We start from the raw sequence: 26,459 nt of genomic DNA on the forward strand, positions 1-26,459 counted from the left end.
TCATGCTGGTAGCTTCGAGAACACTGTCCAACCATCTCGTCCTCTGTCGTCCCCTTCTCCTTGTGCCCTCCATCTTTCCCAACATCAGGGTCTTTTCCAGGGAGTCTTCTCTTCTCATGAGGTGGCCAAAGTATTGGAGCCTCAGCTTCAGGATCTGTCCTTCCAGTGAGCACTCAGGGCTGATTCCCTTAAGAATGGAGAGGTTTGTTCTTCTTGCAGTCCATGGGACTCTCAAGAGTCTCCTCCAGCACCATAATTCAAAAGCATCAATTCTTCGGCGATCAGCCTTCTTTATGGTCCAGCTCCCACTTCCATACATCACTACTGGGAAAACCATGGCTTTAACTATACGTTTCCCTTTTTTAAGGGAAATTCCCTTATTCTGAATAGGATTCCTCGCAAGAAAAGTGAAAAGTTGACAGCTATGCCGATAGGTCTACTCTACATAAATATGCCTAATAATCTTTGAGCATCATCTAAGATGTGGCCATCATAATTGTTCTCTTACTAGACCTTGCCTTCCTGATCCCGTGGCAAGGTGCATTATAGAACAAGTCTTTTCCCCCACGGGCTCCGGTGCATTTTGAGGTACAGACGGGAGAGAAGCAATACAGTGCTTTTTCGAAGCACAGGCAATGTTTATTTGCACATCTTAACAACAACAAAAAAAGCAAACATTTAAGAAACACCCCACTGCTCGAAATGGGGATTGTCCCACAGGCCTCAGAAGATGTCTTCGCTGTAAACGACCTGGGACTCTCAAGAGTCTCCTCCAGCACCATAATCCAAAAGCATCAATTCTTTGGCGATCAGCCTTCTTTATGGTCCAGCTCTCACTTCCATACATCACTACTGGGAAAACCATAGCTTTAACTATTCGGACCTTTGTTGGCAAGGTGATGTATTACCATTAAGAAAATTCCTCTCTCATTCCAGGGTTGGAAAGGGGCTTACCGTGGTTAGCGGGAATCTGTCTCCATGAGGCCCTTCCTCTTGGGTGATGAGCTCAAAACGGCCGGCACATCCAACCTCCAGAATGGAGAGGGGCAACTCCAGAGGCCCCCTGGGGGGCAGGACTAGCAGAGAACAAGGAGATAAGGACATTTTGAAATTCATCATCCCATTTTCAGTCGCTACTCCCACTGACCCCAGTGTAACTTTCAAAGAACTGTAAGGCTGAAGGGGACTTCAGAGGTCATTGGCGCCGAATGCAACTTAATTACTTCGTATTATTATGAAATATCAATAAATATTTTTTCACACACCCACCCCCCAAAAAGAATGCAACTACAGGGCCCTGAATTATGGCTATCCATCCTTTGCTTAAATTACCTCCAGGAAATGCAAAGTTTACTGATGCAAAGGTCAAAATATGTGTGTCACTTTTCCAAGCAAGCTGAGAAGCACCTCGCAGCAATAAAAGCCCATTAGGAAATACAATATTTCAACAAAATTTATTGTCTGGCTTACTGTTTTACGACCTATTATAAACATCCCTGGTGATCTGTTGTTGTTGTTGGCATCTATCTCTCTTGAAAGACAATGGAGTCATAGCTGTCAACTTTTCCCTTTTCTTGCGAAGAATCCTATTTGGAATAAGGGGATTTCCCTTAAAAAAGGGAAACGTTGACAGCTATGAATGGAGTGCGCCTCTCAGGGTGAAAGGCATCATGAAAAGGGGCAGAACGGGGCGGGTGGGGTGGAACTGAGCAAAGTGGGCTTATGCTTGTTCTGCCAATGCACGCAGGGGTCCAGAACAGAACCCTGGCACAAAACTAGATTTTCATAACTTTGCTTTTATCTGTGTTTTCTTGATCGTTATTACTTTATTCACGTTACTTAAAAGATTCTTTGTTTTCTCTCTCTCAAAAAAATGTATAAATTAATAGTGGCCTTATATAAGCATGAGCAAATAGAACTAATTTTTACTTTCCCTCAACTTTTCCCCATTTTCAGTTGGCTATGTAGCTTTCAAGACCTGGTGCCTGAGCTTGCTCAGTTTCCCCTTTCCTTTTCCCTTCTGTGCTGTGTCTTTTTTATGTTGTAAGCCTGCATGGAAAGAACCGTCTTTGTTTTAAATCTGTGTACAGCACAAAGCAAATTTCATTACTTATTTTTCTGCTCTGCTTTCCTTTAAACCACATCAGTGAGGCCGGGGGGGGGGGGGCGGAGGGGGGGGGAGGAGGGAGCCTTGTCGTCTGGGCAGCCCAGGACCTCCATTCACACTGCCCAGGCTGGCGCCCCAGGGAGGTCACTTTGGTGCTGCAATTGAAGCAAAAAACAACGCTGGAGGCAGCAGTTATGAGTTCCCGGGCGCTGTGATTCTCCAGAGGTTTGAATACACACCATTGTCTCTTGAGACAGATGGATGCCAACAATTCATTTCATAAAAATTACACACCACTTGACTGTTAAAAAACAACAACCCTCTTCAGGTTTACAAATGATAAAACAGTAATATTTGAGGGGAAATGCACAACCCTCCTTTAAAACATACGAAAGCTGAAATACTTTTTTTTAAAAAAGTGGCTAAAATTGCTCCAGCTTTTTAAGCATCTGGGCAAGGCTTGATCTAAACAGGACTGTTTCCAGCAGCCTCCGAAAAGATCCCGTCGAAGGCGCCTGCTTGATCTCAAGTGGCAGGGAGTTCCAGAGGGGAGGCGCTGCCAAAGTTCTCTCACCTATCCTCTCCATCTCCATCGCCACTTCCACAGCTCGCCCAGGGGCGTGGCCAACCCCTAACCCGGAAGTGCTCCTTCAAGTCCAACCTGGTGAGGGCGGAAGCTTCGGCCACACAGCAAAAAGCGACTCCAAAGCCAGGGAGGATTGTCGCTACTCAGCCGGGCGGAAGCCGCTGAAAAGCGGAAGCAGCGGCGACGCCGACATGGGATTGGTCGAATTCCAGTCAGAGGCGGAGCGCCCGGTTGGAAGAAAGCGGAAGCAGCCGTTGGAAGAGCAGCCGGGGATCCGCTTGGTTCCATTTCCTACGCAGGCGGTGCCCGCTCACTGTTGCCCAATGGCGGCGCGGCATGCAAATTGCAAACGTCTCGTCGCTTGCGTCGCACGCATGCTCAAACTGTTCGCGTTTCGAACGTTTCCGTCCTGCCTTGCAATTCAGCCAATGAGCGGCCGATATGTAAATCGCTCCCTAGACGCGGGCGAGTGCTCTCCTTTCATCGTGGGCGCCAATCAGCCAATGGGCTTCGCGTTGCCGGGTGGCTTATGCAAATATACGTAGAGACTTCCTCCCGCTGCGTGGCTTGTCCCAGAGGCGTGTCTAGAGCGTGCTGGGAGAGAAGGCTCGCGCGACAGGGAGAGGACGCGGGAGCAGCTGGTGAGTGGGAGGCCGAAGGAGGGATGTGATTGGTGCAAAGCGCGTTGCATTCCAAGGGATCCCCAGTAAATAAGCAGGCAGGGAAACGAATGTAAGGGAAGAAAGGGTCGAACAGGCCACAACTTTTTTTGGTTACATTATATAATTAATGTATTCTATATAATTAATGTATATAATGCTTAAGAACTATCGGGTATACCATTTCCAACTCCAGCCCTTCTGCTGGGAGTGCCTTCTAGGGTCAACCTAACCTGGGAGTGGGTGAGGGTGCTATGGCTGACGACAAATATTGCAACTCCTCCTGGATCCCTTTATTGGGATACCCTTTTGCATGCAGGGACAGGCAGAGGCTACAGCCTCCCCTCTGTTACAAGACTAAGGCTTACCCAATGCCTACTGCCGCTGGAGCTAGAGCCTTCTGGAAGGGAAAACAACGGCAGGGGCACCTGGGTCAAAGACTTAGTTTGGTCTGTGCGCGCGCACACACACACCATGCATATGCATGTTGGGAAAACGCCCGGGAAGGCCGCCACCTTCCCAAGAAGGTGGTCACTCTCTGGCTGTAAATCTCCCTCAGTCCAGAGAGACCGGTGATAAGCCGTGGTGATGCACAGGTATGCCTTTATAAAGGCTAGATTCAATGTTTTCCCATCAAATGTGTTGGGTAACAGACTCTCCAACGGTCAGATCTCACTCCTCTGTGACTGTAAAAGTGGATCTATAGAATCGTTATATCATATAATCTTCTGTTGTCCATTACATTCGGCTTCACGGTCCAAGTTTCTGGCCCCATATTTATCGAGAATTGATGACAGACCTCAGGAAGCCCAAATAATATACTTATTAAACGACGAAGACTCAAGTAGATCCCTTGCAGTCGCTAGATACCTGATTAATGTCTTATTTCATAAGAGGAGAAATGGATCACTGTATGACAGCTTAGCCAAACTTAAGAACCATCAATAAGTGCCAGAACTAAGACGCATATCCCCCAAAATCCGAGGGATTTGAATTGCGGTTGATATAGAGGGAGCTTATTGTATATAGTGTTTACCTAATTGAAGTAAAATTGGTTTTATATGGGTGTTTTAACTTGGAACTGTTTAAATTGTTTGTTTATGGATAAATTTTGATGTATTGTTTTATATATGGGCCAATGGCCGTAATAAATCAAATCAAATCAAAATCCCTCCTGAGAGGAGCACACTCGTCTTCTGGCATCTCATTGCAGAAGAAAAGGACAATCAGCAGCTATAAACTACTTTATTTACAGTCCATAAATACAGAGAATCCACCAGCATGTCTGCTCTCTCTCAGCACCAGTACAGAACAACGTCTCAACCAGAAAGTAACTTCTCACAGTACTCAGACTTCCTTTCTCATGCTCTCACTCACGTGATATAAACAACCATAGTGCTACTTGGTAAGCAGCTAGTGAGATAAAAATCCTAACAACACACGCAGGCTGGGAGCTTCAATGGCGCCCCTCTGGAAGCTTCACCCTGGGGCAAGCGAACCCTGGCTAGCTACCCACCTCCTGTAGCTATGACGCTGCCAAAGGTGGGATATTCGTGCAAAGCCCAGCTGCAAATGTGGTTGTACAGTGGTACCTCAGGTTAAGAACTTAATTCGTTCTGGAGGTCCTTTCTTAACCTGAAACTGTTCTTAACCTGAAGCACCACTTTAGCTAATGGGGCCTCCCACTGCCACCGCACGAGTTCTGTTCTTATCCTGAAGCAAAGTTCTTAACCCGAGGTACTATTTCTGGCTTAGCGGAGTCTGTAGCCTGAAGTGTCTGTAACTTGAAGTGTCTGTAACCTAAAGCGTCTGTAACCCGAGGTACCACTGTAGTTGGCATGACCCAACTTCTGCACTTAAATTTGTCTTCCAATGGAATATGGCGCCTGGAATAAGGTGTGGGATTCCCTCCCCGCCAGAGGTGAAACTGGCGCCTTCGTTATGTATTTTTTGCTGACTGCTGAAGACACACATGCTTTTGACACTTGAAATGCGTCCTTTTTTTGGACCTGCCCTATTCTCTAGGCTGCTATCAGTTTTAAATGTTTTTAAAAAATATTGCGAACCTGCTGGATCAGCTGACAACCCATCTATTCCAACATTCTGCTTTTACATGGGCTCATCAGAATTCTGGGCTAGATGGGCTATCTATCAGCCTGATCCAGCACAGAACCTTCTTAGGTGGCATTAATTGTTCTTGCTTTTATGGAGACGCTATCTGCAATCCCCTGTTCTCCACAACCATTAAAGGTGTTGGAGGAAGAAGCCATGTTTCACTATGGACCCAGGTTGGTTGACCAACCCACAAGCTGCCGCTGATGGCCTATTTTGTTGTCTTCCCTTTCCAGACGGTGACTTTGCTTATCAGCCATGATTGTCTTACCCCCGGGACTGACAGATGAAGAGGAGGCACTGCAGAAGAAGTTTGCCAAACTCAAGAAAAAGGTCAGACTCCTTTTCGTCGATGCCGAGGGGTAGATTCCACCCTAGGCAGGCCAGGCTGAATCAAGTTGTTGTTGGCTGTTCAAGGCCGTTGGTCCACCCAGTCCCAGCCAGCGTGGCCAACAATCAGACACAAGAATAGAAAGAAGCTTTCTGGATCATATAATAGAATCATAGAGTCGGAAGGGACCCCAAGGGTTTGTCAGGAGTTCAGCCTACACTTGAGTAGGACCCTGGCAGAGACACATGCCCGACTGGCATGTTCTCTCCCTCCTGGTCTTTCATTCGGGAGCTTCAAAAGCTTTCTTCTGCCCAAACATCACAGCGACTGATGCCAACCGACACCGGCACACTTAGGGATCCACAGAGTTTGCACAGTTGTGTAACAGACCTCAGCAACTCAGCATTTTGGCTAATCTACTTTATTTACATATAAACACACATGGAGCACTGCAACATGGCTCCTTCTCTCTCTAGCATCAGACAGCAAAGAGAAAAAGAAGAAAGGACAATAGTCCCACTTCACGGAACACAGTAACACAAACATCCTGTCTACGTCACTTCCCACTCTGTGGAGTCAAAATATACACCGTCATGTGACAGACAACAATCCTATGACTGCAATCATGGAGCAGGAATTCTAACAGGGTCATCTATGCAGGAATCTAAACAAACGCATACATGACAGATGGCCATCCATCCTCTGCTTAAAAACTTCAGAGGAAGGAGAGCCCACAACCTCCCAAGGGAGATCGTTTCACTTGCTGCCAGAAAGTTCTCCCTGATGTTTAGTCAGAATCTCCTTTCTTGTAGCTTGAAGTCACTGGTTCAAGTCCTACCCTCCAGAGCAGGAGAAAACAAGCTTGTTCCCTCTTGCGTGTCATGGGGCCCATCTAGTCCAGCATTCTGTTCTCACAGTAGACAACCTAATAATAGTAGTAGTAATAATAATAATAAATAATTTTATTTATACCCTGCCCTCCTCAGCCAAGACCAGGCTCAGGGCAGCTAACAACCAATAATAAAAACAAGTTGATTGAAATACAACTTTAAAAACAAGATTAGAATACAACATTAAAATGCAGCCTCATCACAGGAGGAGAAAGGAAAAAAGAAAGAGGGAGGGAATCAAACTGATTCTAAGCCAAAAGCCAGGCGGAACAACTCTGTCTTACAGGCCCTGCAGAAAGAAATCAGATCCCGGTCTCATGAGACAGAGCCTTCCACCAGGCCAGAGCCAGGGCTGAGAAGGCCCTGGCTTTGGTTGAGGCTAATCTGACTTCCTTAGGGCCCGGGACCTCTAGGGTGTTGCTATATATGGACCTTAAGGTCCTCCGTGGGGCATACCAGGAGAGGCGGTCCTGTAGGTACGAGGGTCCTAGGCTGTGAAGGGCTTTGCGGAAAGAAATCAGATCCTGCAGGGCCCTGGTCTCATGAGACACGCCTCTGGGATGACGGGGAGTTGTAGCCCAGCAGGGTCACCTGTTGGTAGATGACGACAGAAGAAGACTGGGTCGAAGGGAAGGGAGGGAAATAGGTTTGGAGATGCCACGTTAAATATGGTTGTTGTTCCTCCTCCTCCTCAGAAAAAGGCCCTCATGGCCTTGAAGAAGCAGCAGAGTTCAACCAGCCAAGCCAGCCAGGGAGGAATTAAACGCTGTAAGTCGGACTTCCACCAAGGGGGGGGGGGTGCAGTGGCGTAGGGTGCACCTGAGTCCACCAACACTTGGGACATTCTCTTGCATTTTTTTCCGCCTGCTTTGCAGCCATCTCTGACCAGCCGGTCGTGGACACGGCCACAGCCACGGAACAAGCCAAGATGCTCGTCAAAACGGGGGCCATCAGCGCTATCAAAGCCGAGAACAAGAACTCGGGGTTCAAGCGCTCTCGCACGCTGGAAGGGAAGCTGAAAGTAAGGGGAGCTAAGTGGGTGGAGACTAGGGCGGGGGGTGTCTTGGTTGTCAACGTTGCGATATATCACCAGCTAAACATCGCAATATGCCAATGTATCACGATGTCTGAAATAAGACAGGCATTGGATGGCTTCACAGTTTTACCTGCATCACACTCACATGCACTCACGCGCGCACACACGCACATCATGGTTTGTGTTATATTTTGCCAAGTCAAAAATTATGATTCCTTTTTTTATTTTTTTAAAATTTTTATTAAGTACAAATTAGAAAACATACATATTTACAACAAAAGAAAAAACAAAAGAAAAAAAATACATATAACCAAGGAAAAAAATTAGAGAATACTTTGTCTCTTTTCATGTTTACAGTTATTTATACCTCTATAAAATGCTATTCACAATGAAGGAGTGAAATGAAAGATAAGATATCAGAAAACGGGGGAGAACAAAGTAAAAGAAAAAGACTATAGGTGAAATTTTTTTAAAGTAGATAAGTATTCACTATACGTAGCCGTTTCCCATCTATATTTATATTCAATTGTATAATTTCATCTTGTCCTTCTCTACCTTAAATAAAGTGTTGTTGTTTTTAAAAAAGGTCAAAAATTATGAACCGATATCACAATACGGACTTCAAACCAGTTTAGGGCGATATATCAATATATTCCCCCAGCCCTAACAGAGACGGTGGGAAAGGGTGAGCAGGGTTGTCTTCAGCAGGGCCTTAACATCTTGCTTGTCTTTAGGATCCCGAGAAAGGACCCGTCACGACTTTCCAACCTTTTCAGCGCAGCATCTCCGCAGACGACGATTCTCAAGAGGTACCTGGCATTTGAGTTCCTGGCTAAGGGAGGGAAACGGGGTGGGTTGGCGGAGAGCTAGGCAATCCTGCTTCCTCCTCCACCTTCGCTAGTTCACGGGGGCGCCCCAGGGCAGTATAAATTGTTTCTACATCCTTTATGGAGCTCCCTTGTTCAGCTGGTGCACATGGAGGAAGCTGCTTTTTACTGATGCAGATCCATTGCCCATCTAGCTCAGTATCTAGTAACAGATCTAGTAACCATCTAGTAACAGATTGAGGTTGAATCCTGACAAGACAGAAGTACTGGTTTTGGGGGACAGGAGGTGGACAGGTGTGGAGGAATCCCTGGTCCTGAATGGGGTAATTGTGCCCCTGAAGGACCAGGTGCACAGCCTGGGAGTCATTTTCGACTCGCAGCTGTCCATGGAGGCGCAGGTCAAATCTGTGTCCAGGGCAGCTGTTTACCAGCTCCATCTGGTATGCAGGCTCTGTCTGCCCGCGGACTGTTTTGCCAGAGTGGTGCATGCTCTGGTTATCTCCCGCTTGGACTACTGCAATGCGCTCTACGTGGGGCTACCTTTGAAGGTGACCTGGAAACTACAACTAATCCAGAACACGGCAGCTAGACTCCTGACTGGGAGCGGCCGCAGAGACCACATAACACCGGTCTTGAAAGACCTACATTGGATCCCAGTACGTTTCCGAGCACAATTCAAAGTGTTGGTGCTGAGCTTTAAAGCACTAAACGGCCTTGGTCCAGTATACCTGAAGGAGCGTCTCCACCCCCATCGTTCTACCCGGACACTGAGGTCCAGCGCCGAGGGCCTTCTGGCGGTTCCCTCACTGCGAGAAGCCAAGTTACAGGGAACCAGGCAGAGGGCCTTCTCGGTAGTGGCACCCTCCCTGTGGAACGCCCTCCCACCAGTTGTCAAAGAGAACAACTAACAGCCTTTAGAAGACATCTGAAGGCAGCTCTGTTTAGGGAAGCTTTTAATGTTTGATGTACTTCAGTATTTTAATATTCTTTTGGAAGCCGCCCAGAGTGGCTGGGGAAGCCCAGCCAGATGGGCAGGGAATAAATAAATTATTATTATTATTATTATTATTATTATTATTATTATTATTATTACTGTCCGCGCTGGTTGGCAGCAGCCCACCAGGGTTTCAGGCAAGGAGTCTGGAGGATCAGACGTAGGGCCGTCTGCATGCAAAACATGCTCTCCCATGGAGCTGTAGCCTTTCCCCCAACATGCAAGGATGGGTCCATGGGAACTGCTGGTGCTGTGGGCCCCGGCACACCTTCAGACAGGCCGGCAAGGTTCTGTGATGGATGCCGGCCGCTGTTCATAGTGGGAGGGGGCCAAGTATGCTCAGAGCTGCAACTGGAAGACCCACAAGTATCCAGCAGAGCTCAAATCAAGCTCCCTGCCTCCAGGTTTTACTTTCCACACCGTCAGAGGCAGTATGATTGCCAGTTGCTGGAAATATCTGGAGAGGAAGGTGCTCTCATGCTCAAATCCTGATTGCAGGTTTTCCCTTAGGCCAGTGTTCCCGCAGAACAGTAACTACCAGAGAGATGTCAACATTTTCAAAAGTAGGAGGGCCATGGCTTGGCTGCTGAAAAACAAGGGCTGCACGATACTTAGGGAATTGGGAACAGCTGCCTTAGACAATTGGATCGCCAACTGGGAGCGTAGCTGTCAACCTTCCCTTTTTTTGCGGGAAGTTCCCTTATTCCAGCGCCGCTTCCCGCTGCTATCCCGGATTGTTAGATATCCCGTAGACTGTCCCCAGGACAGGTGAGGCTGCTGATCCCTTATTTTCAAATCTGAAAGTTGACAGCTATGACTGGGGGAGCAGATTGTTGGGCTAGATGGGGTATTTGGTCTGATCCAGCAGGGCTGTTCTCATGTTCCCAGGATGTAGCCAAAGGGATTGACGCTGAAGAAGCAAGGGCACCGTTTTGAGCTCTCCATGAGCTCCACTCCAACCCCTGTTAAGCCACAGTTCAGCCAGTCATCCATGCTTGTAGCTGCCACGTGACATTGTGGAACCGATGAAACGAGGGGGAACTAGATCCCAAAAGATCTTTGAGGTGGCAAAAAGAGAGAGCAGAGGTGTTTGTTTTTAGCTACCAGAAGTTTCTTGTTTCAGCCCAGGGCTACTAGCTGCTAATTTTAATATGACTGATGTCTTGTCTTTTTTTTAAAAAAAAAATGTTTTGTTTCAGTCACGGCGTCCCCAGAGGAAGTCTCTCTATGAAAGGTTGGTTCTGTTCATAATAAAATCTGGATGATTTGAGCTTTAAATATTTGTTTTGGCCTGTAAGATCAGGCCAAATCCCAGAGAACTCCAGCAAACAGTGTTTGGGTTGTGGAAGTTTAATAATTATGAGGCTCCCCACTCCTGCTCTGATCTGTTGATCCCTTCTTAAGGGATAAATGGCCTTAACAGCTTAGGCCTTTGAAGATCTATTTGTTTCAAAAGATACATAATAAGGATTATTTCACTGATTACGCTGCTGGTTTCTCAGCTTTTAGGTTGCTTGTTGTGCTGGTTCGAAGTGCATTTTCAAATTATGTATTAATGGCAGGTAATTTTCGGCACTGGCGGTGGTTTCGAAATGTGTTTTTGAAAACGATTACAGTGGTACCTCTGGTTGCGAATGGGATCCGTTCCGGCGCCCCGTTCGCAACCTGAAAGGAATGCAACCCGTGTCTGCGCACACGCGGGTCACAATTCACCACTTCTGCGCATGCGAGTAATGTCATTTTGAGCGTCTGCGCATGCGCGAGAAGCGAAACCCAGAAGTAACCCTTTCTAGTACTTCCGGGTTGCCGCGGGACGCCAACCTCCAAAGACGTAACCTGAACTGAACATAACCAGAGGTATGACTGTATCTCTATTTTGAAATGTTTGGTATTTGGTGACTGAGAGCAGCCGCCAAGACCATATAACACCGATCTTGAAAGACCTACGCTGGCTCCCAGTACGTTTCCGAGCACAATTCAAAGTGTTGGTGCTGACCTTTAAAGCCCTAAATGGCCTCGGTCCAGTATACCTAAAGGAGCGTCTCCACCTCCATCGTTTTGCCCGGACGCTGAAGTCCAGCTCCGAGGGCCTTCTGGCAGTTCCCTCACTGCGAGAAGCCAAGTTACAGGGAACCAGGCAGAGGGCCTTCTCAGTAGTGGCGCCCCCCCTGTGGAACGCCCTCCCACCAGATGTCAAAGAGAAAAATAACTACCAAACTTTTAGAAGACATCTGAAGGCAGCCCTGTTTAGGGAAGCTTTTAATGTTTAATAGGTTATTGTATTTTAGTGTTTTGTTGGGAGCTGCCCAGAGTGGCTGGGGAAACCCAGCCAGATGGGCGGGGTATAAATAATAATATTATTATTATTTGAAACCTGCAGTTTACAAATCGCATTGTATTATTGAAATTGTGATTTGAAGACACACGTTCTTTAGATGCTGCCTTCAAAGTGAAAGAAAAATGGGCATAAATGACACTTCTCCCGTTCCATGCTCTTTCCCAGCTTTGTGAGCTCCAGCGATCGCCTGCGGGATCCAGAGAAGGATCCAGAAGTGGGCAGGGATCCAGACAAAGAGCCGGACCGGGGGGAGAACCTCCGCAATTTCGAGTGGGACTATGACCGTGATCGCAGCCGGGACCGGAGCAGAGAGTGCGACAGAGACCGTGACCGGGACAGGGACCGTGACCGTGACCGAGACAGGGACCGAGACAGAGAGGGCAGCTTCCGCCGTAAGGACTCCTTGGGGGCAGGGTGGATAAAAATCAATGATTTTTAAATAAATAAACAAAATCAGATTGTTCAAATTTTAAATGGTTTTTAAAAAAAATTAAATGGGATTTTAAAAATACAACAGTTCCTCGGGTTACATACGCGTCAGGTTACATATGCTTCAGATTACAGACTCCGCTAACCCAGAAATAGTACCTCAGGTTAAGAACTTTACCTCAGGATGAGAACAGAAATGGTGCTCCGGTGGCGTGGCGGCAGCGGAAGGCCCCATTAGCTAAAGTGGTGCTTCAGGTTAAGAACAGTTTCAGGTTAAGAATGGACCTCCAGAACGAATTAAGTACTTAACTTGAAGTACCACTGTAAAATGCTTTGGGGGGGGAAATATTGCTAAAGATAGTTTTCTATTTAAGTTACATTATAGCCCAAAGGCTATTCATCAGGAAATAAGGATTTGTTTTAAGATTTAATGTGTACGTTAAAAAAAAAAAAAGTTTAACCACATTAGTTAACGAACATGGATACATATGCTATAATGATATTGTTTTAGTTAAATAAATTGCTATTACGGAAATGATTATTATCGGCCTTCTTTATGGTCCAGCTCTCACTTCCATACATCACTACTGGGAAAACCATAGCTTTTACTATATGGACCTTTGTTGGCAAGGTGAAGTCTCTGCTTTTTAAGATGCTGTCTAGGTTTGTCATTGCTTTCCTCCCAAGAAGCAGGCGTCTTTTAATTTCGTGGCTGCTGTCACCATCTGCAGTGATCATGGAGCCCAAGAAGGTAAAATCTCTCAGTGCCTCCATTTATTCCCCTTCTATTTGCCAGGAGGTGATGGGCCCAGTGGCCATGATCTTCGTTTTTTTGATGTTGAGCTTCAGACCATATTTTGCACTCTCCTCTCAATGACCCACCTAACGACCCTTAAGAAACTACAGAATTCTTTGGGGGAAGCCGTTGCTGTTCAAAGTGCTCTCATAGTGCTTTGAATACAGTGGTACCTCTAGTTACGAACTTAAATTGCTCTGGAGGTCCGTTCTTAACCTGAAACTGTTCTTAACCTGAGGTACCACTTTAGCTAATGGGGCCTCCCGCTGCTGCCGTGCGATTTCTGTTCTCATCCTGAGGTAAATTTCTTAACCTGAGGTACTATTTCTGTGTTAGCCAAGTCTGTAACCTGAAGCATCTGTAACCTGAGATACCACTGTATCACATGAGCTGGTTGTGAACTAGGATACATAGAGTTCCCGGGAAGGGTAGGCAAGGTTTCAAAGGGTTTTTGGCATCCGGCTAGGTTTAAGAGGGCCTTGGGGCGACAGGAATGTTTTCTGAGCTGTCAATCTTCCTTTCCTAACCCAGGTTCAGATTCCTTCCCGGACCGACGTGCTCCGCGCAAAGGGAACACTGTGTACGTCTACGGGGCGGACATGAAGCAGAGCATGCTGCGCACCGCTTTCTCGGCCTTCGGGAACATCATTGATCTCTCCATGGACAATCCCCGCAAGTGAGTGGTGGGAAGGAAGGCAAGGTTGGCCCAAGAGCCAAAGCTTGGGCCAGATCCACAGGGGAAAACATGCAAACGACACCTCACTCCCATATGGACATCCACCAGGAAAGCCACCCAGGGGGACTGGAACAACTCAGTAAGATGGGGAGGGTACAGTGGTGCCCCGCAAGACGAATGCCTCGCAAGACAAAAAACTCGCTAGACGAAAGGTTTTTTCATTCGTGATTTGCCTCGCAAGACGAATTCTCCTATGGGCTTGCTTCGCAAGACGAAAACGTCTCGCGAGTTTGTTAAACCGTTTAAACCGTGCTTCGCAAGAAGAAAAATTCGCTAGACGGCAAAAATTGCGGAACGAATTAATTTCGTCTTGCGGGGCACCACTGTACTATTACTACTGCAGTGGTGCCTCGCAAGACGAAAAGAATCCGTTCTGTGATTCTCTTCGTCTAGCGGCTTTTTCGTCTTGCGAAGCAAGCCCATTGACGGATTAGCGCTATTAGCGGCTTTTAGTGGCTTTTAGCGGCTTATCTGCTGATTGGATCAGCTGATAAGCGGCTTAGAAAAAGGGGGGGAGGAAAAAAAACCAGCAGGAACTCGCAAGACGTTGTCGTCTTGCGAAGCAAGCCCATAGGAAATTCGTTTTGCGAAGCACCTCCAAAACGGAAAACTCTTTCGTCTAGCGAGTTTTCCGTCTTGCGAGGCATTCGTCTTGCGGGGCACCACTGTACTACTACTCGATGGCCCTTGTGGTCTCTTCCAACTCTATGATTCTATGATTCTATGATTCTACTAATAATATATTGGGGGCAGAGCAGTGCTTTGCATGCAGAAGGTTGCAGGTTCAATCCCTGGCATTACCAGGTAGGCTGGCACCTGACATTTCCACCATCTGGAGTTGCATTCCTGGGAAACATTGGATCTGGACTGTTTTCTCGCACTGATGCCACATCCTGTATCAGTATCAATGAATTTCAGCAGCCAAAATGCCTTTTCTGTGCAGCCCGTGCAGGAGCAGCGATCAGCGTTATACTTACCGTATTTTTTGCTCCATAAGATGCACCCAACCATAAGCTGCACCTAGTTTTAGAGGAAGAGAACAAGGGGAAAAAAATTCTCTCCCTCTCTGCGCAGAGCCCCTTCGGCGAAGCGGGAGGAGAAATGGAAGGGGCTCCGTTTCGTCTCCCACTTTGCTGAAGGGGCGCTGCACAGCTTTCCGTCTCTGCACAGCGGCTCTCCACTAAAGCAAAGTCAGAACAGCAAGAGGGATCGCTGCACAGCAAAAACAGCGATCCCTCTTGCTGTTCTGGCTTCTGGGATAGCGTGCCAAGCCTCTTCAGGGCAGGAGGAGCACTCCGGCTGCGCTCAAGAGACTTTGCGCAGCCTGCATTCGCTCCATAAGACGCACACACATTTCCCCTTATTTTTAGGAGGGAAAATGTGTGTCTTATAGAGTGAAATATACGGTAATTGTTGTTGCTTATCTTTACTTGCCCCACCTCACTGCCCTGCTCGTGGTTGTGAAGAATATTCTTACGTTATGAACAAATAATAATAATAATAATAATAATAATAATAATAATAATTTATTATTTATACCCTACCCATCTGACCAGGTTTCCCCAGCCACTTTGGGCAGCTCCCAGCAGAATATTAAAACACCATAAAACATTAAAAACTTCCCTATACAGGGCTGCCTTCAGATGTCTTCTAAAAGTCAGATAGTAGTTTATTTCCTTGACATCTGATGGGAGGCGTTCCCCGGGGTGAGTGCCACTACCGAGAAGGCCCTCTGCCTGGTTCGCTTTAACCTCACTTCTCGCAGTGAAGGAACTGCCAGAAGGTCCTTGGAGCTGGACCTCAGTGGCTGAACGATGGGGCTACAGACACTCCTTCAGGTAGACATGGACGAGGCCATTTAGGGCTTTAAAGGTCAGCACCAACACTTTGGATTGTGCTCGGAAACGTACTGGGAGCCAGTGTAGATCTTTCAGGACCGGTGTTACATGGTCTCAGCGGCCGCTCCCAGTCACCAGTCTAGCTGCCGCATTCTGGATTAGTTGCAGTTTCCGGGTCGCCTTCAAAGGTAGCCCCACATAGGCCGCATTGCAGTAGTCCAAGCGGGAGATAACCAGAGCATGCATCACTCTGGTGAGATAGTGCGCAGGCACGTAGGGTCTCTGATGGAGCTGGTAGACAGCTGCCCTGGACACAGAGTTGACCTGTGCCTCCATGGACAGCTGTGAGTCCAGAATGACCCCCAGGCTGCGCACCTGGTCCTTCAGGGGCACAGTTACCCCATTCAGGACCAGGGAGTCCCCCACACCAGCCCACCCCCTGTCCTGCCAAAACTACTACTGTCACCATTAAGAAAAATAGGTAGGAATATATATGTGGACTGTCCCTGGATAAAGCGAATCTTCTTTAAGTTCTCAAAGCTCAGCCTAGATCAAGATTGTCATCTGAACTAACCGTAGGTGTAACTGAGAATCACAGTCACGTCTGTCATTTGAAAAATAAAGACGTTAGAGCTGTCCTGCCAAAAAATGGCAGCTAGGCATTTCGTTTCAGTGACCGCAACCTTGGTTAAAGAAGCGATTTGGCGCCTAGCTTACATATTTGAGTTTCTAACACTGCTGGTAAGGTAAGGCAGCCAAGAAGACAATGCCTTTTTCCAGAGATCAGCCGTTAACCCTCTACTCTCTCCCTCCTCAGCTGTGCTTTTGTCACTTATGAGAAGATGGAGTCTGCGGACCAAGCCATTGCTGAGGTAACTGCCACTGCTTTTCCCTTCTGAGTTGCCTGAAATGTCCAGTGCCGAGGGCCTTCTGGCGGTTCCCTCACTGTGAGAAGTCAAGTTACAGGGAACCAGGCAGAGGGCCTTCTCGGTAGTGGCGCCTGCCCTGTGAAACGCCCTCCCACCAGATGTCAACTACCAGACTTTTAGAAGACATCTGAAGGCAGCCCTGTTTAGGGAAGCTTTTAATGTTTGATGCATTACAGTATTTTAATATTTTGTTGGGAGCCGCCCAGAGTGGCTGGGGAGGCCCAGCCAGATGGGCGGGGTATAAATAATAAATTAGAAATATTCTTATTATTATTATTAGAAATGAGCCTAGGAAAAAGCAGGAATGGGGTGATACCCAACATTAGTCATTAGAATTAAGTCCATGGGTTTTCGTGAGTCTGCCCTGGATGCAGAGGAGTGACGGGAGACAGCGTAGGCTCAGAGCCTGGGGTTCGGTGGTGAGTCGACGACACGTGGTTAGAGGGAGAAGAGAGAGAGGACTGGCAGGAGGAGATGTTGGGAGCAGAAGAGGCAACAGGGTTTAGTGAGCAGGAAGAGGTTGTGACAGAGAGCGGGCAAGACTTGGAGGCAGGGGAGGAGGAGGGGCAGAAGGCAAAGATGAGACCGACTTTTTGGTTCTATGGCTCTTTAAGGTGCTTCAGGGTTCTCTGGGCCGTGGAGCAATTTCCGTAGAAATGGATTAAGGCACCCCACCCCCTTGCCTCCTTAACAGCTCAACGGAAAGGTGGTGGAAGATGTCCAGCTGAAAGTCAGCATTGCCCGCAAGCAGCCCATGCTGGACGCAGCCACCGGCAAATCGGTGTGGGGGTCTTTGGGTAAGTGCCGGAGGAGAGGGGTCTGGAATGGGGAGGCAGGAACCAAGTTCCAAGACGATGGGAAGTGGTTTGAGTGTTGGTAGTGGGGGATATGGAATTCAGGGATCTCCCAAGCTCCCGTGTTTTGATAAGAGGAATCTGAGAGGTAAGTGGGGTCAGATTCCCAGAGAAGTGTGTGCTAGTAATAGCAACCAGCAACTTTCAGTCTGCCAATAATATATCCCACTCGCTTAAAAGGGGTTTGGGGCCTGGGAGTCCACCACCAGTTGCCCCAGAATCTGCTTCTTTTATCGTCTTCAGAGGTTCAGCTGGGTAGTGTGAGAGAAGCTGGTCACCTTTGCCTTGTTGTGTTCTGTAATCCTAGATGTCCCTCCCCTCTCTCTTTTCCAGCTGTGAAGAATAGCGCCAAGGGCTCTCACCGGGACAAGCGATCCCAGGTCGTTTACAACGAAGACATCTTCTGAGGCCTGTGGGACAATCCCAATTTCGAGCGGTGGGGTGTTTCTTAAATGTTTGCTTTTTGTTGTTGTTGTTAAGATGTGCAAATAAACATTGGCTGTGTCTTCGAAAAAGCACCGTATCGCTTCTCTCCAAGTCTGTACCTCAAAATGCACCGGAGCCCGTGGCGGAAAGACTTGTTCTATAATGCACCTGGCCACGGAATCAGGAAGGCAAGGTCTAGTAAGAGAACAATTGTGATGGCCGCATCTTAGATGATGCTCAAAGATTATTAGGCAGATTTATGTAGGATAGACCCTATCGGTGGTTTGGTATGAGGGAAGTGTTCCTGTGGCACATTGGTGTCTCTTTTTTTGAAAAACAACATGCTTTGATGTCTTCAATTTCATCTCTTTGTTTGATCTAAAAGCTTATTTGAGAAAGGGGGAGGGAAAATAGAAGCTTGGGATTGTGAGATTGCTGAAGTCTAATCGGATATAAACTCGTAACTGGGGTGAAATACTCACAGCTATCCGAAAGACACCAGTATCACAGAAGAGAGCTATTTATCCTTTTTCTTCGCACAATGGAATTTAATATACAATTGTTAAAACTGCATTCACTTTACAGGATTTCAAGATACGCGTTCTATTTACACAAACCACCCCAGGTGCGAGGTGGAAGGGGGGGTGGGAATCGGGGAGGAGAGTCTACAGGAAATCCAGTCCTTCGTCCCGGAGCTCTTCCCTGAGCCAAGGCAAGACCTTGAAGAGGTTGATGTGAAAATCCCTGGCGTAGGCAGGGGACCTGTCGTGGCGATTGCGGCCAGTTTCGCAGACAGGCAGTTTCCTGTTTCTACAAACGTCAACCACGCCCCAGCTGATCACGCCCACCTGCAGGGGGGAAAAAAAGAAGAGGCTGGAGTGAGACTACCAGGCATACCGTACAGTGGTACCTCGGGTTACAGACGCTTCAGGTTACAGACTCCGCTAACCCAGAAAAAGTACCTCGGGTTAAGAATTTTACCTCAGGATGAGAACAGAAATTGTGCAGCGGCATCAGGAGGCCCCATTAGCTAAAGTGGTACCTCAGGTTAAGAACGGTTTCAGGTTAAGAACGGACCTCCAGAACGAATTAAGTTCTTAACCTGAAGTACCACTGTATTGGCCTGAATATAAGCCGCATCTTTAAAATTCAAGGGGGGGGGGAGAGAAAAAAACACAATACCTGCCACCGCAACCCGCTGTTGTCCCCCCCAGGCGGGCACCCCCCCAAACAGTGGCTGGGCAAGAAGAGACATTCTGCGGGGGGCGCATAGCTCGCCTCACACTGCGCCAGGCGAGTGCCCCCCCCACTCCATTAACAGTGGTGAGGCAGGCAGAGGAGGATTGCACGGCAGCGCCGATATCGCAGCCCCCGGCGGCACTCACCGTCCCGCCGCTCTCGGCAGCGGGCGGGAACCCCCCCCCATGACAATGGAGGAGCACAGCAGGAAGCGTGAAGTGGCAGCACCAGCGGCCGCCCACTCGCCACCCCTGCGAGGGAGTGGGGTTCACTGTATGTCTGTTTCAGCAGCAATATTGGGCTTTTTGTAATGTTGCGGATATTGTCAGCTTCGCCTTTGAGCCGGTGCCAACGACTGGGCTCAACCTCTTCTGCCCCGACTGGGCCAGGCGAGCTGGGAAGGCACTTCCAGAGACCTTCCACTGCGGGAGAGCAGGTCTAAGTGCAACGGACTCACAACTTTGAGCTGTGAGCGCCAAAGTCAGCAGAGCACAGCAGAGTCTGAATTACACGAATGACGGCTTAACTTCTTTATTCTTTTACAGCTACTGCAAACTAAAATAAACTATAAACTAAAGCTAAAGGAGGCTTCTGGACTGCGTGAGTGTTAGATCGTTATGCCGTCATCTTATCTCTACACAGATAACACTCAGACTCCCACAGAGTCGGGCAGAAATGGAAGAAGCAATGAGCAGATTCCGCCCCCTCCTTTCTGAAAACATCATGATATTCTTGCAATGGGAGGGGCAAAATATCCACAAATATAAGCCGCACTTTAACTTTTCACAGTCAGAATTTGGGGAGAACAGTGTGACTTATATCTGGGCCAGTACGGTATTAGACAGGAGCTGTCTCTTGCCTTTTTCAGCACATACTGAAAGCCTTCTAAGCAAAGATCTTTGCTGCTCTGTATCTGTATTGGAATTGTTTTTAGACCTTTTAACTGCTGCATTGCTTTGCCGTCAGCGGGTTCCTTTGGGAGAAAGGGAAGGCTGCTAATGGGATAAAGTGAAACAGATGAATGTGCAGCTTGCTTTGACCTTCAGAGTGTGCTATCAAAGAACCAAGCCTTGCGATTACTTTTCTGCTGCCCCCCCCCATGCCACATTTGTGTGCTGCAGCTGTAGAATTGGGGAACACAAAGCCCTGCCTATAAAGAACACCAGGAACTGGCAAGTCATTTGGAACCGGTGGCATGGCTTGGGGTCCAGCAGAGAAGCCTGGTGCAAGTTGGAGTCCACGCTTACCTGGATATAACGTTGCCTTTTAGGAATGATGAGGGGACCACCAGAGTCACCTGGAAGCAAAAGGAAAGGGAATTATCAGAGGGTGTGTGGTGTTCAAGTCTGAAGCTATATACATGTACCAGAGTTTCAGTTCTACTCAATGAGGGGACTGTACCTCGGGTTAAGAACTTTGTGGGAACAGAAATCGTGCGGCAGCAGCGGGAGGCCCCATTAGCTAAAGTGGTGCTTCAGGTTAAGAACAGTTTCAGGTTAAGAACGGACCTCCAGAACAAATTACGTTCTTAACCTGAGGTATCACAGTATTTTAATATTCTTTTGGAAGCCGCCCAGAGTGGCTGGGGAAGCCCAGCCAGATGGGCGGGGTATAAATAATAAATTATTATTATTATTATTACCACAGTATAATAATTTATTATTTATATGCTGCTCATCTGACTGGGTTACCCCTGCCACGCTGGGTGACTGGGAAAAAGGATTGACTTAAACCACTGAGAATTTTAGCGCTCTGAGGAGAACACAGGATTCCTTGCAACTCTCAGCACCCTTTGGGTTCCAGAGAAGCCACCAATGTGTTAAATGACGTCACACTGCTTTAGATATGTGGTCTTACTTCAACGCGGGCAATGGGGCAGCTTCTCCCATCACATACATGGGCAGCTGTCTGCTTCCGCAAGACCACCAACAGTGTCTATGAAAAGTTTTACACATCGCCTGGGAAGACAGGCGAACTAATGCCAGTGTACTGGAAGAAGGAAAGATCACCAGTGTCAAAGCAATGATTCTTCAACATCAACTTCGTTGGACTGGTCATGTTGTGCAGATGCCTGATTATCATCTTCCAAAGTAACTACTCTATTCCAAACTTAAAAATGGAAAGTGGAACGCTGGTGGTCAACAAAAGAGGTTCAAAGACTCTCTCAAGGCACATCTAAAAAAAAAAAAGTAGTATAAACACTGACAACCGTGAAACACTGGCCTGCGAGTGCTCCAATTGCAGTACAGGCTTTACCAAAGGGGTCATGGGCTTTGAAGACACTCGAACTCAGGACGCAAGGGAGAAACGTGCTAAGAGGAAAACACGCTTGGCAAATCCACACCGTGATCAGCTCCCACCCGGAAACCAATGTCCCCACTGTGGAAGGACGTGTGGATCCAGAATTGGCCTCCACAGTCACTTACGGACTCATTGTTAAAACCGTGTTTATGGAAGACAATCTTACTCGGCTACGAGTGATCGCCAAAGAAGAAGACTTCTGCAAGAATAAGCAGAGCCCAGACAACTAGAGGGGTATCCTTACTAGACTTGACTCTCTGGGGAAAGAAGCAAGCACGTTCAAGTCCTGAACTGTCCCCCTAAAAGCAATTCACGTTTTTCTGCGAACGCAGCCTTAATGTGAAACTCGAAGCAAGTCCGCAAAGGCAGCCCTGGCTGTGGTTCCTGGGGTGTCCTAGGAGGAGGTGCTGTTCCTCACCTTTGCAAGTGTTGGGGTCCACTTCAGGGTCAGCGCCACCTGTGCATAAGAAACGTTCAGTCACCACCTGGGAGACGTCCGTGACGTTTACATACTGGGATGCTTTCTTGGCGTCTGCTTCGCAGCCAATTTTCTGAGGGGAGAGGAGGAAAGGTGGGTTTACTGCTAGTAGGGCTTATCCACATTTCCCCCCACAAAAAAAAAAAATTGGTTTTACAAATTTAAAATTAAAATAATACCACAACACATCCACAGTTATAAGATTCCTACAAATCTCTGGACTTCCCACTTTCCACTCCATGCATTCTGCTGTTAAACCTTTTCTACCTCGTATTTACAGGACTGCCTCCCCTGGTATGCCCTGCAGTTGACCTTAAGGTCCATGAATAACCATAGTTTAGAGGTCCCAGGCCCTAAGGAAGTCAGACAATCCTCCACCAGGGCCAGGGCCTTTTCAGTGATGGCTCCGACCTGGTGGAATGCTCTGTCCCATGAGACTAGGGCTCTTCAGGATTTAACCTCCTTCTGTCAGGCCTGTAATACAGAGCTATTCTGCCTGGCCTTTAATTTGCATTCAGCCTGATCTTTTATTTCCCTTCCCTTCTCTTCCCTCCCCCTCCCCTTTTATGAAGATCACCCACTCTGAGACCCCACAGCTAATTCTCCCCTGACCTCTTCACTAGACCAAGTAGGACTAATTCAGCCAGCTAGACGTGGTGATTATCTAATGCTTATTAGATGGATTTTCCCCAAATTGATTTCTGAACTTTGAATTTTATTGTTATTCATGTTTTTATACTGTATTTTATGCTGCTTTTACAATTAAGTGTTTTAAATTTGTTGTTAGCCGCCCTGAGCCCGGTTTTCTGAACCGGGAAGGGTGGGGTATAAGTGAAAGTTTAATATTACTTGTTATTTCTACTGCATCTTTTTTCAATAATCAAGTTTTTTATAACTCCGTGATTTCCATAGTTCTTGTTACATTTACAAGCGTTATTGCAGTCTTGCTAGTGTTTTCAACTGCTTACAGTGGTCTTCAAGGTAAATTTAAAGTTTTTCCCATTCCTTATTAAAGTTTTGCTCTTCCTAGTTCCTGAGCTTTCCGGTCAGTTCTGCCATTTCGGCATAGTCCAGCAATTTAATTAGCCATTCTTCTCTAGTAGGAACTTTATCTTCTTTCCATCCCAGGGCTAACAACATTCGTGCACCTGTCGTCACGTACCGTATTTTTCGCCCTATAGGACGCACTTTTCCTCCTCCCAAAATGAAGGGGAAATGTGTGTGTGTCCTATGGGGGGAATGAGAGGGGTCTCGCTCTCCAGGCTTCAGGAAGCTATCCGTAAGCCGTGGGAGCCTGATGGGAAGTCGCGCCGGGCTCCCTAGGCTTGCGCAGAGCTGCCTGCATCCCGAAGGCTGGGGCGCGCCGGGCTCCCACGGCTTGCAGATAGCAGCCTGTTCTGGGGGCTGGGGTCGGGGGAAGCTCGGGCTTCCCAGCCCCACGCCTGGGGGGGGGGGAATAATTTTTTTTCTTAATTCCCCCCCAAAAAAACTAGGTGCGCCCTATGGGCCGGTGCACCCTATGGGGCGAAAAATACGGTATATTAAAAGTCTTTTCTCCTCCCTTGAAATTACTTTAAAGTTATAAAAGCTATAACTTTTATTTTAAAAAAAACAGATGCTTTTTCTATTAGGAATTGTAGGTGCTAAAATTCCAAGGGCTTTCCCACATTTCCTCTGGTCCTGCGGCTTTCCATTGGAGGAAACTGCTCTTTAGCACTCAACCAGAGCAAATGGCAACTTGGGTTTTCCTGATCTTTTGCTAAAGGGCAGGTTTTCCCTCAAAGGAGCAGAGCAAGGGGAAAACACTTGGGGTCCTCCTTTCTAGGCACGTGGAAGTGGGGACAAAGTGAAGCAACCTAGAGGAGACAGCAAGGACTCCAGACACCAAATTATCCCTAGCACCCAGCTCTCACTATGCTTCTTTCCCCCATCAACAGTCCGATTACATTATGTTTCTCCATAATTTTTTCCCCTTAAGGCCAAAGGGAACCAGCACATTGGAGAGAAAGCAAAATTAAATTCTGCTCACTGGTGCTTAGGGATTATCCCGGCCACTTTGTGTGTTTCTTTTTTTAAAAATAATAATTTTTAATTAAATTTTGCATATAATTTCCAAAGATCATATAACATATATTCTTATCTTATACAATCTTTTGGACTTCCATCAACTACGTCAGAAGATTTTTCAATTTTATCACTTAATCTGCATTTCATTAATTTCACTATTACTTTTTAATAATCCTTAACGAATAATTTCTATTCCTAAATTTTCTCTGCAATATTTCGCATAGTCCTCCTTACAAAACTTATTGCAATCCTGCTAGCGTAATCTGTTGATTACAGTTGCTTTTTAAATAGTTCACATATTTACTCCAGTCTTCTGAGAATCTCCGATCCCTCCGGTTTCAAATCCTTCCTGTCATCTTATCCAGTTCAGCATAGTCCATTAATCCTTTTTGTGTTTTGAGGTACGGGTCTGTGCTTTAAAATGCTCTAGCTCAGCGCTGCTTTTTTGCTTTTTTTGCCAAGCAAAAATATCAACAAAAACATCCGTAAAGGGACCCCTGACCATTAGGTCCAGTCATGGACGACTCTAGGGTTGGCCGAGGGAGCCGGCGTACAGCTTCCAGGTCATGTGGCCAGCATGTCTAAGCTGCTTCTGGCGAACCAGAGCAGCACACGGAAACGCCGTTTACCTTCCCGCTGGAGTGGTACCTATTTATCTACTTGCACTTTGACGTGCTTTTGAACTGCTAGGTTGGCAGGAGCAGGGACCGAGAAACGGGAGCTCACCCCGTCGCGGGGATTCGAATTGCCGACCTTCTGATCGGCAAGTCCTAGGCTCTGTGGTTTAACCCACAGCGCCTCCTGCGTCCCAGAAAAACATCCATACTCAAGGCTAAAATAACAAAGCGTAGCAAACCAGCAGCGATTAAAATTTGCAAGCAGAGGAAGCCTGTTGAGATAAAACAGGCAAGCAGCAATGAGTCTCTCCAGGGAGGCTATTTCCTGCTTGGCAGGGGGTTGGACTCGATGGCCCTTGTGGTCTCTTCCAACTCTATGATTCTATGATTCTATGAGTCTTACAGCAGGAGTGGCCAATCTGGTGGCTTCCTGATGTTGACGGACCACAACTCCAACCATCCGACCATTATGCCAGCCGATGGGAGTTGGGACTCCAACAAAGTCTGGAGAGGACAACATTGGCTACCTCTGTCCTGAGGATAAATGAGAGTCATCACTTGGGTTCTTGCTCTTGCATATTTTTTATAAGACGCCTGAATATTGCTAGTGGTCCCCGAGTCAAAAAGGGGTATCCTGGCACAGTTCTCCCTTCTCACCTTTTCACTATTCCTGATTTTCACTGTCCTGCGAGACAGCCCCTTGGCCTGTTCATCCTCGTGTTTACAGTCGGTCACAAAAAACGACGGGACGTTTCCAATGGTCAGGAGCAATTCCTCTGGGGAAACAAAAGAGCACAAAGAGGTTGGGTCCTGCTGTTGAAAGAGGAGAAGATGGGCCCGGGGGCTTGATCCAGCGGGGCTCCTCTTAACATGATGGAGGTATACTGGGAAGGCTAGAAACTGTGGGGGGGGGGAGGGGAAAGGGGGAAAAGAGAGAGAACCCGGCAAGGGTCAAGATCATGGGTGGCCAACCTTTGGGGCAAGTCTGCCACAAGTCCAGGCAAATCAAGGTTGAGACAGAATATAATAATAATAATAATAATAATAATAATAATAATAATAATATAGTGGTACCTCGGGGTACATATGCTTCTGGTTACATATGCTTCAGGTTACAGATTCTGCTAACCCAGAAATAGTACCTCGGGTTAAGAACTTTGCTTCAGGATGAGAACAGAAATAGCGCGGCAGCAGCAGGATGTGGGAAAATGATTGCTTGTACATGAGAGCATGAGCAAAGTTCTTATTGTTGCAAGGTGATTTCATAGCTAGAAGCATCCTTGGAGCATGAACAGCGCGTGAACAGCTCGTGCTGTCCTATATGATTGGCTAACGTAGCATGGCCTGATGCTCGAACGGTCTAGGACGAAGGTCCTTATCTGCTGGCTGAGAACAAATTGCTTGCTTGTATTTTGTATCTTTCTGATTTCACACAATAAAAGCTGTGCTGCATTAGCCCTAGGAGCAGCCATATTTCGGAACCTATCATGGTGTGAGACTGATTTTTCTTTGGATGCCGAGCTGCAACTCGACAATTGGTGCCCCGTGTGACTGCCTTCGGACTTCACGTTGTTTTTCATTATTCAGCACTCACCAACACGTCGTTCATCCACGTAGTGGATCCCTGGTGAGTGCTCCCGTGTGATTTCTTTTGGATTTCATGCTGTTAAACAACGTTCAGCCTCACCTCGCCTGGCAAGGGCTGCAGACGCGTCGTTCATCCACGTAGTGGATCCCTGGTGAGAGCTCCCGTGTGAATGTGATTCTGGACTACGTTACGGACCTATCAGCACTTATCTCCGCCCGGACAGGGCAAAAGGCGCCTCCCTCATCCTCCTAAGGATCCCTCCGGTAAGTGCTCCCTGCTCT

The 26,459-nt window shown here is 47.4% G+C and overlaps 3 protein-coding genes and 1 long non-coding RNA gene across 4 annotated transcripts in view; 2 read left to right on the forward strand and 2 right to left on the reverse strand.

Moving 5' to 3' along the window:
- The window catches only part of SKIC2 (SKI2 subunit of superkiller complex), a 45,493-nt gene extending 42,643 nt beyond the window's left edge, over positions 1-2,850 (reverse strand). The window contains exons 1-2 of the mRNA XM_082209252.1: positions 2,682-2,850; positions 955-1,076 (exon numbers count right to left, since the gene is read on the reverse strand). Of these exons, the coding sequence (XP_082065378.1) occupies positions 955-1,076; positions 2,682-2,700 (141 nt within the window). The 5' untranslated portion in view covers positions 2,701-2,850. The remainder of the gene's footprint in view (positions 1-954; positions 1,077-2,681) is intronic.
- The window catches only part of LOC309525532, a 130,800-nt gene that overhangs the window by 71,629 nt on the left and 32,712 nt on the right, over positions 1-26,459 (forward strand). The gene's annotated exons all lie outside the window — the stretch shown is intronic.
- NELFE (negative elongation factor complex member E) lies at positions 3,196-17,980 on the forward strand. Its single transcript, XM_082210503.1, has 11 exons — positions 3,196-3,334; positions 5,701-5,797; positions 7,381-7,453; positions 7,561-7,706; positions 8,456-8,530; positions 10,742-10,776; positions 12,046-12,272; positions 13,637-13,781; positions 16,497-16,551; positions 17,303-17,405; positions 17,796-17,980. The coding sequence occupies exons 2-11, from the start codon at positions 5,723-5,725 to the stop codon at positions 17,867-17,869; spliced, it is 1,008 nt and encodes a 335-aa protein (XP_082066629.1). The 5' UTR covers positions 3,196-3,334; positions 5,701-5,722; the 3' UTR covers positions 17,870-17,980.
- CFB (complement factor B) overlaps positions 18,416-26,459 on the reverse strand; it is a 39,819-nt gene continuing 31,775 nt past the window's right edge. The window contains exons 15-18 of the mRNA XM_082209583.1: positions 25,248-25,366; positions 21,847-21,979; positions 20,375-20,424; positions 18,416-18,736 (exon numbers count right to left, since the gene is read on the reverse strand). Of these exons, the coding sequence (XP_082065709.1) occupies positions 18,554-18,736; positions 20,375-20,424; positions 21,847-21,979; positions 25,248-25,366 (485 nt within the window). The 3' untranslated portion in view covers positions 18,416-18,553. The remainder of the gene's footprint in view (positions 18,737-20,374; positions 20,425-21,846; positions 21,980-25,247; positions 25,367-26,459) is intronic.

The sequence above is a fragment of the Podarcis vaucheri genome (assembly GCF_965113315.1).
Source record: "Podarcis vaucheri genome assembly, chromosome: 2".
NCBI lineage: Eukaryota > Metazoa > Chordata > Lepidosauria > Squamata > Lacertidae > Podarcis > Podarcis vaucheri.